General features: G+C 23.4%; 2 protein-coding genes across 6 annotated transcripts in view; one reads left to right on the forward strand and one right to left on the reverse strand.

The window, feature by feature from the left end:
- Nucleotides 1–17,763, forward strand: part of LOC129606148 (myb-like protein A) — a 290,115-nt gene that overhangs the window by 119,341 nt on the left and 153,011 nt on the right. For all 5 annotated transcript variants that reach the window (XM_055516270.1, XM_055516271.1, XM_055516269.1 and 2 more), the window contains 2 exons: nt 1,063–1,692; nt 13,953–14,352. In XM_055516270.1, the coding sequence (XP_055372245.1) occupies nt 1,063–1,692; nt 13,953–14,352 (1,030 nt within the window). The remainder of the gene's footprint in view (nt 1–1,062; nt 1,693–13,952; nt 14,353–17,763) is intronic.
- On the reverse strand, nt 16,185–17,121 carry LOC129606149 (protein snakeskin-like). Its single transcript, XM_055516274.1, has one exon. The coding sequence runs from the start codon at nt 16,955–16,957 to the stop codon at nt 16,457–16,459; it is 501 nt and encodes a 166-aa protein (XP_055372249.1). The 5' UTR covers nt 16,958–17,121; the 3' UTR covers nt 16,185–16,456.

Raw genomic sequence — 17,763 nt, forward strand, 5'->3', positions numbered from 1 at the left:
TCTTGTTTATTTATATACATATATATGTATAAAAGTAATTGTGTAGTTGTATATTGGGTTGAAAATGAAAGGGAAGTAGGATAATTGATTGTTTACTAATGACATGTGTTTCAAAATTTTCTTTTTACAATTGATTGATTTAAAACATACTTTTTAAGTTTCATGCTAAGAGTTTTTGTAGTAGTTTTTGTTTTTAGTCTTGAAATTTTGTAAGTTAATGGGGTATATACAGTGTATAGGCAAGTATTTCTTTAATTAATTACTATTCTTATTATTATAAGACTCCCTATTGGGAGTCTTTTATTAAAATTTATGAATTTAATCGCATTTTTAATATTATGACCAAATAAGAATTGAGTCAAGAACTCTCAAAAATTTTGTTATGGTTACAGTCAAGTTCCCATCAGAATATTGGAAAGTTTTGCTAAACTTAAAAACACATTGCATAATTACATTCTGGAAAACGCTCAAAAGTTTTGAATCCAGTTTACAATATTCATATAAAGAAAGATATTTTCATATTAACTCTTGTCATGACTAGACCCAATGCCTCTAAGCAGTTGAAAACATTCCAAAATTGCAAATAAAATTATCTAGCGAATTCCTTTTCGAATATTACCAAAATTGCCTGTTTTCAGACTAAAACATTACATTGCACGAATTTCATTAACAAATTGAATTTTGAAGTTTTGAAATACTTTTTATGTATTTTAAATTGGTGCTTTTATTGCCTAGATTTCGCTGCTCAAATTTATAGAATTTAATAACAACCCTGCAACAGTAACTCAATTTGCAATAATTCAACTAAAATATTAAATTTATTTCACAGTTGAGGAAAACATTTTAATAAACGTCATGCTTGAATAAAAAATTTAATATTTTTTTTTAATTAAATTTTTTTCTAATATACTTTTACTTATAAATCAATTTTCATATTAATTTTTCTTTTCCTTCTTTTTTTTTTTAATATAATTTTTTCTCTCATCTATAAATTAAATAATATTTTTCAATTTTCTTTTTATTAAAATGAAAAAAAAAATAAATAAAAACGAAATATAAAAGGGCAAAAATACCTCCAGATTTCCATCAACCCCTTAGTAACGAATCACCTGCATCACCGCCACATCTTATGGAACGTAAAAATTTTGAAAAAACTACGGATGATATTAATAATAAAATAACAAATAATATAAATAATAACAATAATAATAATAATAACAATAATAACAATAACAATAATAATAATAACAATAATCAAGAAATAGATCAACAGTCTTCATCAATTTTATTACCATCATCATCATCACCATCATCAGATTTAACATCATCATCATCATCATCAACAACAACTACAACAACAACAGCAACAATAACGGCAACAACAGTAACACCTACTTTACAATCAGCAACAACAATATTATCATCATCATCAACATCATCTTCACCAATAAAAATACAAAAACAACAGCAGCAGTCAGCTAATAATACAACATTGGAATTGTCGATTCAGGAACCAATAAAAGTAACCATAAAATCATCACCTGTATCATCATCTACCCACCAAAATAGTAATAACAGTAGCAACTGTAACAGTAACAGTATAACAGAAAAAACAGAAGAAATTATTGTTAAATCTAATCAACCCCCTCCACCAGAAGTAGCTGAAGCGATAATTTCAAATTTATTACCAAGGTATGTATTTATTATTATTATTATTATTGTTGTTGATCCTCTATTCCTATATTTATATACATATATACAAAAATATTACATTTTTATATACTCCCACGTATATTGCTAAAAGTTATATTTTATTATTGTTATTGTTGGCTGTTTGTACTATTACAGTAACTCATTTAATGGCAGGATATAAATATAATATGTACATGTGAATATATATATACAAATACAACCGTGTATTACTTCAATAAATATAATTTTTATTATATTTCTTTTTTATACACTTCTAAGTTCCATTTAAGAGAAGAGAAAAAAAAAAACAAAATATTGATGTTGATGGTATGAGATAAAACCATAAATTTCTGGGGGTTTCTCATTCTATATTTCTGGCATACCGTTGTACCTTGTATATATATAAAATTTGCAATTTCTGTTGTCATATTGTTACAACCTAAAATACAATTTAGTTATGGGATTAACACCTGCAAAACAAAAAACAAAAAATATAAGGTGATATAAAAATAAATCAAAATGTAAAATAAATTTGGACAAGAGTAAAAATATATACGCAAAAAAAAGTATGATGGAAAATTGTAGGTTTTTTTTATCTTTATTTTCTGGTTATTTTTAGGCTTCTGAAATTTATTATAGAACAGAACATTAACTGAAATGAATCTCAAATACACTCAATGTGACTTTAAACATTTTTTTTATTGTAAAACAGTTTAGGTTTCTTTATACTTTTAAAGAGAAAATGTAGGTACTTTTGTTATATAAATTTTTCATTACTATTTTGTTTTTATATTAGAAAATTATTATTATTATTTTTTTTACATCCGAACATAAAATTAATATTTACCTTTGTACATTCAATGAAGAATGACTCTTAGGAGAAAATTCAATAAGTGTTTCAATTAAATTAATGAAATTTTGAGAAAATTTACAGCTTGCTGTACTTACAATTAATTTATAAATTAATATAAAATTTAAGAGAAAATCTGAATTAATTGAAGAGAGAGTTATAAAGTTAAAGAGTGTTTGTTTTAATTTATTAATTAGCATTAAAAAATTAAAAAAAACAAACTCACAATACGAGTATTTTACAATTATGTTCAATTTAAAACAGTTTACACGCATTGATCAAATAAATTGGAATTAAGCCAGATAATTTCTACATATTACTGAACAATTTATTATTTGGATCGAAAAGAGAAGCGATATTTGCAAAGAATAGAAAACAAAACTGGAGTGGGTAGAGTTAGAGTGGGTAAACTGGGATTGGTGAGTAGAGTGGGTAAAAAAATTCTTTATCCCGAAAAAATTTAGATTCATAAGATCAAATAATGGTTAAAAAATATTAATAATTCTAGCTTTCAAATCCGTTGCATCTACCTAATACATCAAAATACAAAATTTATGGACTAGTACTTCTACTAAAAACTCAAAAAATCTAATTTATTATTAAATACACGGTGCCAATTAAAATTTTATTTAAATGAAACTGAAAATAAGAGAAATTTAAATTTTAAAATTTTATGCATCAACAATCACAATGGAATAATTGGAATATGTACAATTTCTTTTGCACCGTGGTAGACATGGATGGTTCTCTGAAGCCGAAATTTTGGAAACTTCATAAGAATTAAATTAATTTAAATTTTAGATTACTTAAAATTAAAGTCTCATTCTAGTATAAAAATGTGCTAGCAAAGACATTCTATCAAAAATGCTATCAAAAAATTACCATAAAAATTGTGTGCCCCTATAAATATGCAATCGTATTTTTATGTTGTAAAAATTTTTATTTTTCTAATACTTTAATAAAGTTAATTGAAACCGATTTTCCAAAAACAAAACGAAATTACAATCTCTCTTCGTTGTTTTACAATTTCATTACATTGTTTAAGTAATAATAATATAATTTTAATCTTAGTAAAATTTGGAAAAAAAAAAACAATTTTATTTTCCTGTAATTTTTTTTATGAAATTTTCAATCAGAAAATGACATAAAAATCATCATCATAAATTTTTTTTTCCTTTTGTTTTTTTTAAAAATTTAAACATTGTTACGAAAAAAAAAACCTTGTTTACTTTTCATTCTTAAACAAAAAAAAAATAAAAATAGCAAAAAATCAAAATTATTTCTATGACTTAATCAAAATTCTTTTCATATCCATATTGTAAAACTTTTCATTACATTTTCAAGACATTAAACGAGTTTTCTTCAAAAAAAAAATGAAAGAAAACTCCTACTCATTCTACTCCTACTCTGCAGCTCCTCAAGCCATTTCCATCTCATCATACTTAAGGAATTCAAATTGGAAAAAAAATAAGAGTAAAAAACAAAATTTCTTCTTGTTTTTTTTTATTTTTGATATTTTTCTACAAGCATTTAAAAGACACACAGAGAAGACAAAGTCATGAACATCCTGGACCAGAAAAAAATTACAATTGTAAATTTAATGCCATTTTTTTTCTTTTTATTTTTCTTTTTCATGTTTTTTTGTGTTTTTGTACTTCATGTGCTCTCAAACTGAGTAAATAAAATAAAAACAAGTAACAAGAGAGTAAAAAACACACAGTCCCAATAAACATTTTATTTTCTTTTTTTTTTCTCATTTTTTCATTCTCGTATTTTGTTTAAAACAAAGAAATTTTTTTTTCTTTTTTATTTATTTCTGTTTGTTTTTATTATTATTTTTGGTACAGTATAAAAAAATTTTCAAGAAACAAACAATTTCTCTTTCTCATTTGCAAAAAAAAAACAAAAAAGAGAGAAGAAATAGAAAATCTCCTTATGAACAACAATAACAACTAAATATTTTAATACACATACAAAAATTACTCTTTATTATTACAATTATACGATAGAAGTATAAAGTACGTTAAAACAATGGATGATGAAATTTTTTTCTATTTAAAGGAAAATTTTTTTTTTGCAGAAAAATATTATAGATAAATAGATAATATAGAATCTTTATCTAAGTTAAAATTTTATATAATGAACAAAAACAAAAATATACAAGTAGAATATCCTAATTTTTTGTCCTTCGACGACAAAACAATAGAATGAACAAAAAAGGATATTCCCACGCAGACGACGACTATACTTGAATGTGGTGATGCGGTAAAAATTTTTCAACAAATAATCTACTTGGTTAAATTTAAACTTCTTAGTTTCTGTATTAAATTTTTTCTTTTTTTTCCATAAATTTTTATAAATTTTTATACTCTAGACTTTTGTCAGACACAAAAGAAGTTAAAATAAGAATTAAAAAAAAAAAGTTGTAGTTTTGTAAGACAATATTATTAAAAATTAAATATTAGTATAGAAAATTTTAATTTAATTTCAGTAGGTATTTTATGTTTAAATTTATTGGGTTTTATTTAATTGTTGCAATAATGGAGTCTTTATGCTTAAAAAAATTTTGTAACAATTGTATGACTTTGTGTCTTAAAGTTTTCATTAAAAAATTTCTTCAGCTTTAAAATAAATTCTAATTGAGTACATGATTTCCTTAATAAAAACTTCAAAGCTTGATGATAATTACAAAATGTCTTGAAATTTTTCTGAAACACATTCAATGCACTTTCCGAATACAAATTTTATGCACTTTCAAATTCTGTCGTCTATCAAAATATCTTAAAATCGAAATTTGGCTTATAAACCCATTTCTCTAACTAAAAATGCGTGTGCCTTCAAATTCAAATTTATTCGTCCCAATTTATTCTTACAAAATGAAGTTCTATAAAGTTTTCTTTCATATTTATTTTTGTAGCAATTTGCTAATGTGAATAAAATGAAAACTGCTATGATTCCATAATTTATTATAATTTTTTTTATTAAAACTGCAAGCATAAGTTTTGTGAATGTATAGAACAATAGCAAGTGATTGTTTTTTATAATTTTAATATTTGTTTTCAAAACTTCTTTAAAATCAATACATTTTTATATATGCATTTCTGTACCGGAAGATGGCACTATTATTATAATTAATACATTTTCGTCTCAATGAATAAGATTGTGATAAAAATTTTTTCATTGTTTCTAATTAAATTCTTTTTTATTAACTACATTCAATATATTTTTGCCATGTTAAGAGATGAAAAACACACATGATTCAAAATATTTGAAATATCACCAATTTAGTAAATTGGATTAACTTCTACAATAGAGAGACGGACAGAAATTTGTACATATTTCATTAGTTAATTTATAAAATATACTTTCTATTTTAAAACGTACTTTCAAAAAGATTGTACTTCAGCTGAATATTTCTAAATTTTCTTACATTTTTCATATAAATCGAGCTCCAGATAAGATTGGTAAGAAAAGAAGCTCCAGTTCGTTTACATTTTTGAAAAACTTCATTCATTTTTGTTATAGAGACATAATAAGACTATTACTCGTAAGTGTAAACGCGGGAAAATAAAAAAAACACAAAGAAAACTGTAGAAGCTTTTATAATAAAATGCCATTTTGGATTTACGAAATTCTAAAATCAAAATGTAATTTTAGTTCCTATTGATTTCATGTCTCCACTTTTTTATGAGTCTGCACTTTCTACACACATTCCGATATACATAATATTTATTTAAGTTCACTTTGTTTTACAAATTTAAAGATAATTTTACCGTATGGGATTTTTAAAAAAGTTTTTTTTTTTTTGGTTTCTTTCTTATTTTGTTCTACATTGCTTTTCTGAATTTTTCAATTAAATGTTGTACTGGGAATGTTGTAGGATTTTCGTTTCTTTTTTCCTTTACACGATGAAAAAATAAAGACAAACGAAAACAAAAGCCAATATTGGCATAATTTGAACGCAATTTTAAATTTTTTTTTTTTTAGGAATCAAACTTGGCAAACTACGTTTTTTTAAGCTCTTTTAACATTAATGTTATATAGGTGAAAAAACAACCTTCACCATTGGGGAGCACGATTGTTTTGCCTTTTTTGTTGTTAATTTTGATCCTTTTATGTAAATTTCTAATTCCACGTTTTTATTTTTTTTTATCTTAATTTATTTTGCCAAAAGAATTTTTATATTGCGCGAAAAATTTATCTTTGTTTGCATGACTTTTAATTACAATACAGGAAATCTCTTATAGTAAAGCACGTTCAAAAGTCAACAACAACAAAAAAAAACGAAATTTGAATAAAAATTTTCTAATTTTATTAAAAAGGTTCAAAGAATATTCAAATACAGACAAAATTTAATATTCTTTTTATAAAAATGTAAGCAGAGTTGTGTAATCATTACCTAAAAGTTTTCAAACAAAATACAAAAAGGTTCCAAACAATAAGTGGAATTTACGAATTTTCATTTGAAAAAGTTGAATTTTAAATCTGGTAATTTTAATAATGAAAAATTTAATGAACAAAATTCTCAACTCCATATATAAAGTAAGATAAATTCTACATCATTAAATTGGAAAGGAAAAATTTTTAAATATGATTGACACTGTTAATAATTTTCCCATGTGTCTACGCAATGACCTCTCATAGCGTAAAGATTTTCAAATTGACTTCAAAAATATAAAATCTCTTAAGGAAAATTAAAATTTAAATCATATTTTTGTTGGAAAATTTTTTTTATAATTTTTGAAAGCAATTTTCCATGAACACTATAAACAACTTCAAAGCACTCGAATATTCACGTTCGGTATAAAAATTGTTTTAAAAATTCCAAAAATTAAAAAAAAAAACAAAAAAATGTCAACTAAAATAGCAAAATTGTCATTTTATAAGTACAAAATAAATCTTGAATATCTCTAGGGAAAATTATTTATGTCTCATATATTTTAAATGAAATATTATCAATATTTTTAACACATCGCATCTTCGATCGTCAGAAATAAAAGAAAAAAAACTTTAGCATAATAAAAAAATTACGTCAATTTATCACTAAATGCATTTCGATGCTTTTCATAAGTTTTCCATATAGATATAGTTAATGTATCGCATATATTTATCCAAAAATTATATTGAAAAATATCTTTTGATTGAATTCTGTATATAACCAAATTTTGTTATATACAGTGAGAGAAGAAATATTTCAAGACATTTTGAAATAATTTCTTTTAGATAAAAGCGCTATTGTGCCGAAAATAATTGATTTTATTTTGTTTGAAATTGAAATTAATGTTATAAGTGTTCTCTTCAGCGGGTATCACATTAAGTTTTGTATAATTGCCATGTTCAGCGATTAAATTTAAGAAAAGATAAACTCTGTATTTTAATTTAAATATTAATTGAATAGTTTGAATACAATCAAATCTCGATATAACGACCAATTAATTATCGTTAGCATTATTATACTGCAGAATCTATAATCTTCGTGATCAGTCTGTTTTGAACTTATTGAAAATATTCTTATAGGTATAACAGGGATAATTATTGAAAATCTCGTGTTTAATTTAAAATTTGATTTTGATTTAATGAATAAGAGTGCTGCTGCTGACAACTTCATTCAAAATCTATAGTTTCCAATAAGGAAAAGAAATAAATTTAAATCATACAGCTGCATGCCATTTACTTTAACATAAAACTAAAACAACACAGATAAATAATCAAAACCTTATAGATTATAGAATTATAAAATTCGGAGTCAGATCAATTTATTAAGGATTAATGATTTTACTTTAAACTTAAGAAATTTTACAGGAATTTCAGGTCCCAACCTAAGAGTATCTACTTCAAATTGAAACAAATTTAAAACAAGTCTGTATTAATATGAAAACTTGCGAATATGAGAACCTTTCTTCACTGTATATACTTATATAATATGCGAAAGACAAAAAAAAAAAACAAAATTAGGAAAATATTTCACGAACAAAAAATTCTTTGAACCGTGATCACTTATATCCTTTTCTTATTATTATTTCTTTTGTTGTTATTTCATCTTCTTCTTCTTCTTTTTCTTTTTATTAAGCTTTTAATACATTTTTATTCACTTACTGTAAAATTCCAGACGTCGTAATTTATTCCTGTCATTATTTTGTATACCCATATTGTGTACACACACATTATACTCATTTCTGCTTTCATAATGATATACTCATGTATTTTATATACCAATGTGTGATATAAAATATAATTTTATTTTTAAATTATTTTATATAATTCTATCTCATATGTATTGTATATAATTGTATTTCATATGTATGGACATATTTCCATATTCATATATCCTTGCACATTTATTTACACGCATATACATATACATATATACATTATATAAACCTTGAATATGAAACACATCTTATACAAAGTAATTATCTTCTTTATCAGACAGTCTCAGACAATAAACTTACTACAATGCATATACATACATATAAATAATAACTAAACGATTCGTGTTACAATATACCCATATACTACCAACGAGAGAGTTGTACCAATGCTTAACTGCGCTATTAAAATATAATGATGGTAAAAAGATGATAAAAACAAAATAAAAAAAAAGAAATAATGATTAAAATTAGTCATAAATGAAGAGCATGTACAACATTTTTACCATCTTTAAAAATAATCGTGATGACGGCTACCATTTATAATACAAGGGCATCAAAATACGAAAAAAAAACCAAAGAAAACAAAAGAAATACAAATTTTTTTTTTTATCTCTTTCTATATCATGAGACATGAGACATGTTTTTCATCATTTTTATATTATATATACATGTAGATCCTTAAAAACAACAACATGCAATAACAATAATAAAAATAATGGTAATAAGCAAATATACATGCATAATAATCTTAAACTTCAAGTGCATGTATGACATCTTTGTGTATATTTAGTTGAAAAAACTTAAAAGTCATTGAAATAATGGGGAAATCTTCTTGAATTTCAAATAATAATAAGTTCATACATATACATATATATTATATATGTGTATTATTTATTTGTATGTTAATCATAAGACCATCATCATTTTATATTTAGCGATTTTTATTTATAATCGCAAATAGAAATGAAATCTTCATATAATGTAAATATTATGTAAAATTCATAGACCTTCAAAAAAAAATTTTTTTTTAAATAGAGCCTTTACTGAATATACATACACTAAGTAGTGCCTATATGTACAATATTATTAAATTTTAATTTTCTACTCCTGTATATGATGAACCTTCATTTTCTCATTTCTCATTTCATATTTTACAAAACAACAAAATTGCAACACATTGTGAACTTTACTTTTAAATGCTATTTTTTTAATAGAAGAGCAAGTAATTATATGCTATTCAAAAACCAATTTATAGAAACTATCTATGTATACAGAGTACCTACGTTACCTATACCTATTTATTAAATACAAAAGTATTCGGAAAATTAAAAGTAAACTGAAAAGAGAACATTTCATATTTTTTTACTTTTAAATTTTTAGTGTTTGAATAGAAAGAAAAAATTACACTACAAAATTACACATTCATAAGTATATACAATATTATATGTATACATTAGAAAATATTAATTAATATAAGCTTATATAAACAATTTATTTCGGTATATTGGAATTTGTTTTGAAAATAGAAATTCAAATAAAATTAATGTATAAGAAGGTGTGCTACTTTAATTTTAAAACTAGTTTTCAAAAAATAATATAAAAAATTTTATGGTAATTATACAGTTGAACCTTGACAAGAAGTATATGTATTTGAATAAAAATATAACCTGTAATATTACGACTATTTTGTCGGTAGTAAAATTGTTTCAATATTTTCAAAGTGTTATCAATCAGCTCTTTCTTCATGCATGTACAAAAGTGAGAACATAAATTAGAAATATGTGCGTGTAAATCTTATTTTATTTAAAGACATACTTATAGAACTACAATTTTACTTGGTCCTGAAACTGCTTATATAGGTAGATTGATGATATATAATTGGATTTTATCTCACTTAATTAGAATTTTGATATTTCAATAACAAGTTAAATGGTATACTGTAATTATCTTTTGCATAATTGGTTTGTATATGAATGTCGTTCAAAAAAATCTAGAAAACACAGAAAGTAGACGAAAATTATTATGTAAATTATGTAAAACAAGTAAGCTAAATGCAATTTAGTTCAAATTAAACAAAATAATAATGAATTTCTTGACTTCGTTTACATAGTTTTCCCTATATTCACTGCTAGAATTTCCTTTGAAATCTTGAAGTTCTCAAATGTTATTCGCGTGATCCATACTTGAAATTCATATGCCAGTTATTTTTTATCAGCGTTATTTTATTTCCTATTTAATTCAAACCGTTTTAATGAAATCAAATTATCTTTGAAAATTTTGAGTTTAAAATTCAAAAATATTATTTAAATTTCAGTAAAATTTCTATACAAAACATCAACCATTTTATTACAAAAGGTCCGTTTGTATGAAAAAAATTGAGAAAAAAAATATTATGGAAAATTTAAATAAACAACTACAAAAAAGTCTCCTTAAAATAATTTATATTGTAAACTTGTCTAGACATTTGCATTTAAAATAAAATTTTAAAGTTTACTTATTCTTGGAATTTCTCCTGCATTTTCTTTTCCGTTATTTTACCTTTTTTGGTTTTTTTTTGGTTTAATTCTCAATGTGAATTTTAAGTAGCTCAAATCTTATATAAAGAAAAAGTTCAATTCTTTGTGATTTATAATGGACAATTTTAGAGAAAAATTGAAAAAAAAAAAATTTTTTTAATACGCTTAGTAAATTTTTAAGTATACAAAACGTTTTCATGTATTACAATAGATTTAGTACATTTTAGTACATACTTATTTATAAACTTTAGTACACACATTAAAAAAAAATTACCATACTTTTATAAGAGAAGAGTAAAACGCTTACAACTGAATTAAAAATTATTTTATGTTTTTTTTTTGTTTTCTTAAAACTTGTTTAAATAAAATTTAAAATTCCACTGATTTTCATTTTGTTATTTTGAATAAGGAAAAGTGTATTTAAAAGACAACAAAGAAAATTTTAAATGTTGTACTAGTCAACTGTAGGATACTTGCGTTAAAAACTTTTAAAATAAATTAAAAAATTCAGCAACAGTATAGTTTTACCGTATATTGCAATATTGTCTTGAAGAATTCAAATAGCAAATATCATTTCATGAACACCCCTTAATATTATTTCACAAATCGTATAAATATTGTAAGCGTATCAATACTGAGGACACATTTCCCTTACATTAGTCTCGTTGAGTATTCCAAATTCATTACTTTTGTAGAATGTTGGTAACCAATTATTTTGATTATCGTCTCTCCTACCATAAGGTGTGATTAATACTACCGCACCTTGTCCATACATTGGTGTAGTTTGATTTTTTAGGACCATTATTAAACTTACAAATGCAAAAGAATGTTGGTTATACAACAAAAATTAAATAATAAGTTTAAAATAAAATAGAATCTATAGAATTTTAAATTCCAAATAAAGCAGAGAATCTCAAAAAAAGAAAAACACTCCTTTTATTACACAAAACTGTATTTTCAAAACAACTCTTCCGATCTCATGATATTTTTACTATGTTTATCTTCAGACATAAAAGTGACATTTTTATATTATTTTTCCCAACTGATCCTTTTATATATATATGTATATATATTTTCCTTTTTTTATTTTCTTTTACTGGTCCTTCTTTTACTCCTTGATTATTTGTATTGCTTTTGTATTTCAGGGACAAAGGATAATTTGAGTGCATTACAATTGTAAATATGCATTTGTACTATATTATATGGCTACACTGTTATAATATACTCTTTTATATATATGTATACATATAAGTGTGTACTCTTTATAAAAATGAAGTTCTTTATTTACTATATATTAACGAGGAAAATCAAAGTGAAAAAACTGAAAAGAAAACACTGTTCTTGACTGTTTTTTGACATTATTGTGTACACATGAACGGAAATAATTAGCTGTTTTGTATTAGTAGTTGTATACCAAACGTAAATAATATTTTTTATGTTTCTTTATAATTATTTTAATTTTATACAGTTCTTGTTGTTTTTTTCATTCATTATTTTCATTCACTAATTATTGTGAGTTTGTATTGTACAAGATATTCTTTTAGCATAAATAATTATTTCTTTGAATACATATGTACTAGAATTCTATATAGTTTTCAGTTAATATTTTAAAATAAGCAATGTTCTTAATCTAGATTACTTATATCGTATATAATAGAATCTAAATATGTTTTGAGAGCAATAAAAGTTTTTTTTTTTTTTAAATTGTCAAAGAAAATCAAATGTTATTTAAGAATTTTTAAATTTTCTTTCTGATTGGTTAATTGAATTTCAAATATTGCAATAAGTCCTTTTGAGTTTACCAATTATGTGTAGAACTTTCCATGATTAAAAGGCACAACTCAACTAGTAAAATTGCATACGTTTAGGATTAAATTTTCCTAAATTAAAAACATGTTGCATAGAATAAAAATTTAATCAAAGCTAATTGGCAAATGTTTTATTTCGGTTTTTATGCAATTTCGAAAATATTTTCAGAAAATTTTCATTATTTATTAATTGTTTATAAATTAATTATTTGAAATTATTGTGAGCTCATTAAAATCAAACCAGAACAAAATGAAACAAAAATTTCAAAAACTTATTTTTATTTTAATAAAAGTCTCCTTTACTTTTTGAAAATTTTGAACTGAAAATTTTGAACAATTTGTAGGCTGTTGTGAATTGTAATAAGGAAAAGCTGACTAAATCAACTTAGTGTCAAATTGTAATATTATATTTCAACACATTTATTAAACAATTCAAGCACTCGAGCAATTCAATCTAAAAAAAGAAAAGGGCCTTTCAGATTTTTGCGACCAAACCATGTTTTATAAATGATAATATTATTATGGTTTCGCAAATCCATGGTAAAGTTTAAAAGTACATGTTTAAGTTTTAAACATGTTAAAAAACAGTGATGATCTATCTACTAAATATTGTTAATAATCTAGTAAATATTGTTAACAAAAATATTAGCCTTCATACACGGTATATGAATTAATGAATATTAAAGACTTTTAAAAAAAAATTCAAATCTTTTAACTTGATTTTAATTGAACTTAGTTTCTGACTTAAGCAGTTTTACCTGATTTATAAATGCAATATACCTAAATACAAAACTCTGTATATTATGAACTTTAAATTTAAAATAAAATAAAAAATAGAGTAATTGAAAAAAATTAATAGCAAGTTTTAATTTATTTTAAATTAATTAGTCAAAAAAAAAATATCCATCACTTATTTTTTTACTTATAATTTCAGATCACCTTCAATAACACAAAAACAAATAATTGAATCACAATTGACTGATGCTACAATAGGTCTTGTTAATACAGATCGAATAAATAATGCTAAAAATTTACAAAATCGTGTTATACAATTAGATAGTAAACATATAACATCAACTAGTTGTAATAAAAACGGTATAATGGTGGTTCAAAATGTCAGTATAGGTAATATACCAACTGGTGGAAATAATTGTAATTTATCTACAGTTGATAATAATTGTATTGGTCAATCACATAAATGGAATACAAAAATTGATGGTAATCTTCAAAATGATTCAACTATATTAAATGAACAAAATAATCCTAATATGGTATGTTCTGGAGTTGTTGGTGTTAGTGGAAATCAAACATCACCAGCACAACAAACGACATTGGTAAGTGATATTTAAATTATTTTATTACTATAAAAATATTATTACATTGAATGTTCATCAATTTTAACGATTTACGATAGCAAATCTCACCTAATTTTCTGAAAAATTTCCTTTAAATGTCAAGAAAAAAGTTATTAATCTCAGTAATTTTAATCATTGTTCTTAAATTCAATACAATTTGTTTGACAAATTGCCTATGACTTATAAATCCAAATCTAAAGTTCACTTCAAATTGAATCGCCATAAGTAATCATGAATTAATTTTAATCTCTTATTTTCGGAATGAATTCGAATGAACTTTACTTTACCTTATTTTACCAATCAACAATATCCTTGAAAATGATTCAAAATCCATGACACGTTCATATACACAGATACAAAATGAATTGTTAAATGTGAATCGAATTAAAAATTTTCACGTTTCAATTCTTTATAGCGAACTTTAATTTATATCCGACGTGTATGTCTTTTTACACTATACATAAAGGAAAAGGTTTGTATTAAGTAAGGATATTGAATGCTACTGAAAAATAGAAAAATAGTAAAATGAAAAGAATGAAACTTTAAAAAAACAACCGAAACTTAAATGAAATTTTTCTACTGACGTTAGCATTTTAATTTTTATAATCCTGATAGGTTTTGTTGTTATTGCTATTGTCACTATTTTCCTATTTATATTTTTAGTCCCTTTTTTGTGATATTTTTTTGGCGCTACTGAACTTCTTTTACTAAAATGTCAAAAATATTTTCTCTCTCCATTCTGAGGATACAAAACAATTTGAAATTATAAATTTTTTTTTCTATATTGTTATTTAACGAATTTTTCTGCTAAATCAGGAATTAAAAAAGTTTTAGACATTTACAAGCACACATAATATGAACTATACGTACATGTTACCCTGATTTCAAGCACACACATTCATTTTATACAGGATTGATTAAGTAATTTTCTCTTATTTATAAAAAAACAAGATAAAGGGACAAATAAATTTTTGTGTTGAACAATAAATTTCTGTAATACAAAAATTGAAATATCAAAAGTTTTTCTCTCTCTCTAAAAAGAAATAAAAAAAAATTTCATTGTTTTATAAACTCATTGATTGTTCACTCATTGATTAAATAATTTAATGATCATAAAATTCGTAGTCACTTATAATATGAAGATGATTAAAATTATTAACTCAGAACTTAATCAGGATTTATTTCAATAAATGTTAGTGCTTACGTTCTTTGCGACGTCACATGGCATATTATTTATTGCTTAATTGATTCACGTTTTGTTAAGAGGCTAATTTTAAAGCATTACAACCATTAAAAAAAAGACCACATTCAAATGAACGATGTTGCAAACACAATGGTCCAAAATGAATTAATTTTAAAATGTTCTGAAAATATTTTCGAAGATTTTAAATAAATATAGAAAATTTATCCATTTTGTAAACTAAGAATTTTGGTGAAGCAAATCTTTAATATTTAATAATATAGTATAAATTTCAAAATTAAATGCCTAAATGAATAAAAATTTTAATTATTTGAAATGTTATAATTGATTGAATGCAATCTCTCTGTAAACAAAATACAATAATTCACTCAAACCACAAATATTATTATTTTTTAGAGGAAAAAATTTCACTTGAGTATACTCTAAAAATCTCATTATTAAATCACAATTATTTAAAATTTTTAAAAATACTACAATCAACATTCACTCTTAACATTGTCCCAGCTTGTTTCCCCTTGATAAAAAATATATGAAAATTTTTTCACTTCTACATTTTATTTCTACATTTTCAATACTACAAAATTATTTACTTAACATAAAATTACATATCTTATCTGTTATTATCTTTATCTGTAAATATTTTTAAACATAAACAAATCGAATTAGTCATACAACATTCTTTTTTTTCTTTATTTAAAAATATTTAAAAAAATTACACTTACAAATACAATAAATTGCATATATTTAGGATTAGTCATATTGTCACATTTATATTTTTTTTTTTCTTATTAAAAAATACGTGAAAAATACTTTTATTATAAAAAAATATTACAAAACTATAGGTACATAAAAGAATTTACTCGAATTTCTACCCATATTATTTTAATGTGGAGCTACTTTGTATTCTATTGTATCATCTTTAGCAAAATGTACAAAAGCCAATACCGTATCCAATAAATATAAAGCAGCAGATAGAACTGATATTGAACCTAATGCAAGTCCAATTTGTCTTTCAGTTGCAACATATAAGAAATCATGATCAGCTAAATAACCACTCCAATAATGTAATGCAACACCACCAACAGCTAACCATAAGAATGTTCCAACAAAATTCATAATTGTATCAGATAATTCACGTTTATGTTTTGTTGTACCAAACATAAATGCTATCAATTGTACACTTGTATATATTAAATAACCGACAAATACACCAGATGCAACAATTTCAGCATCAGCACCTTTCTCTTCATTTAGATTCCATGTGCCAGCAACACCCAAAAAATAACCACCATCACCAGTACGATAAAGTACTAATACAATTATATTTAATAGTAATTTAAATAATTTAACAAATATTGATGCAATTGTTTCAACATCAACCATTTTTTAATTTTTTTTTCTTGTTGTATAATTTAAAAATTCGTTTCAAATTAGTTTCGAAGTGTAATTAATTTTTTTGATTTAAAATACCGTTTCGAATTGAATTTTTTAACTTTCAAAGTTAATCGAATACTAAAATTCGATAAAGCAAGGAAATATTACTCAGCTCAGTTTTCTATAACTGATTTAACGTTATTCTACTTAATGAAACTCTCCACCCAAAAAAATAAACTGATAAGCATTAATCTAGTAAGATAAAAAAACAAAATTATACACTTTACTCTCCATTTAAATTTCATTTCTTTATCGTATTTAACTCAAATATACAAGATAAGATAACAAAAAATTATCAGGAGAAGATAAATTGTTCAAAATACATACAATTCACCTGTTTATTCATAAATATTTTCATAAAATTGGAAATGGAAAAAAAGAAATCAAAAAATCTCTTCTAAAAATATCAATTACAAAAACTTCATTTTATTTTTTTGTTTATTATTTTCGAAGATATAATTTTTTTTCGAAAATATCAATTTCTTTTTTTCGAATCGATATTTGCATACAATTTTTAGAGTATTGTATGCGAAAACCACACTAGATTTAAAAATGTTTATCCTAAATTTATGCAAAATTGACAGTTTTTCAAAATACATACAAGTATTTGCGGAAATAACTGGAAATATTTATTTTTACATTTTTTACTTGAAATTGCAAAACGTGACCTCTTTCAGGAAATTTTACTGAAAAGGAGGTATGAAAATTAGAAAATCTATATACATGCTATTTTTTCTTCGTATCAAAAATTTGCA

The sequence above is a fragment of the Condylostylus longicornis genome, unplaced genomic scaffold (genome assembly GCF_029603195.1).
Source record: "Condylostylus longicornis isolate FDR11 unplaced genomic scaffold, ASM2960319v2 ptg000017l, whole genome shotgun sequence".
NCBI classification, from domain to species: Eukaryota; Metazoa; Arthropoda; class Insecta; order Diptera; family Dolichopodidae; genus Condylostylus; species Condylostylus longicornis.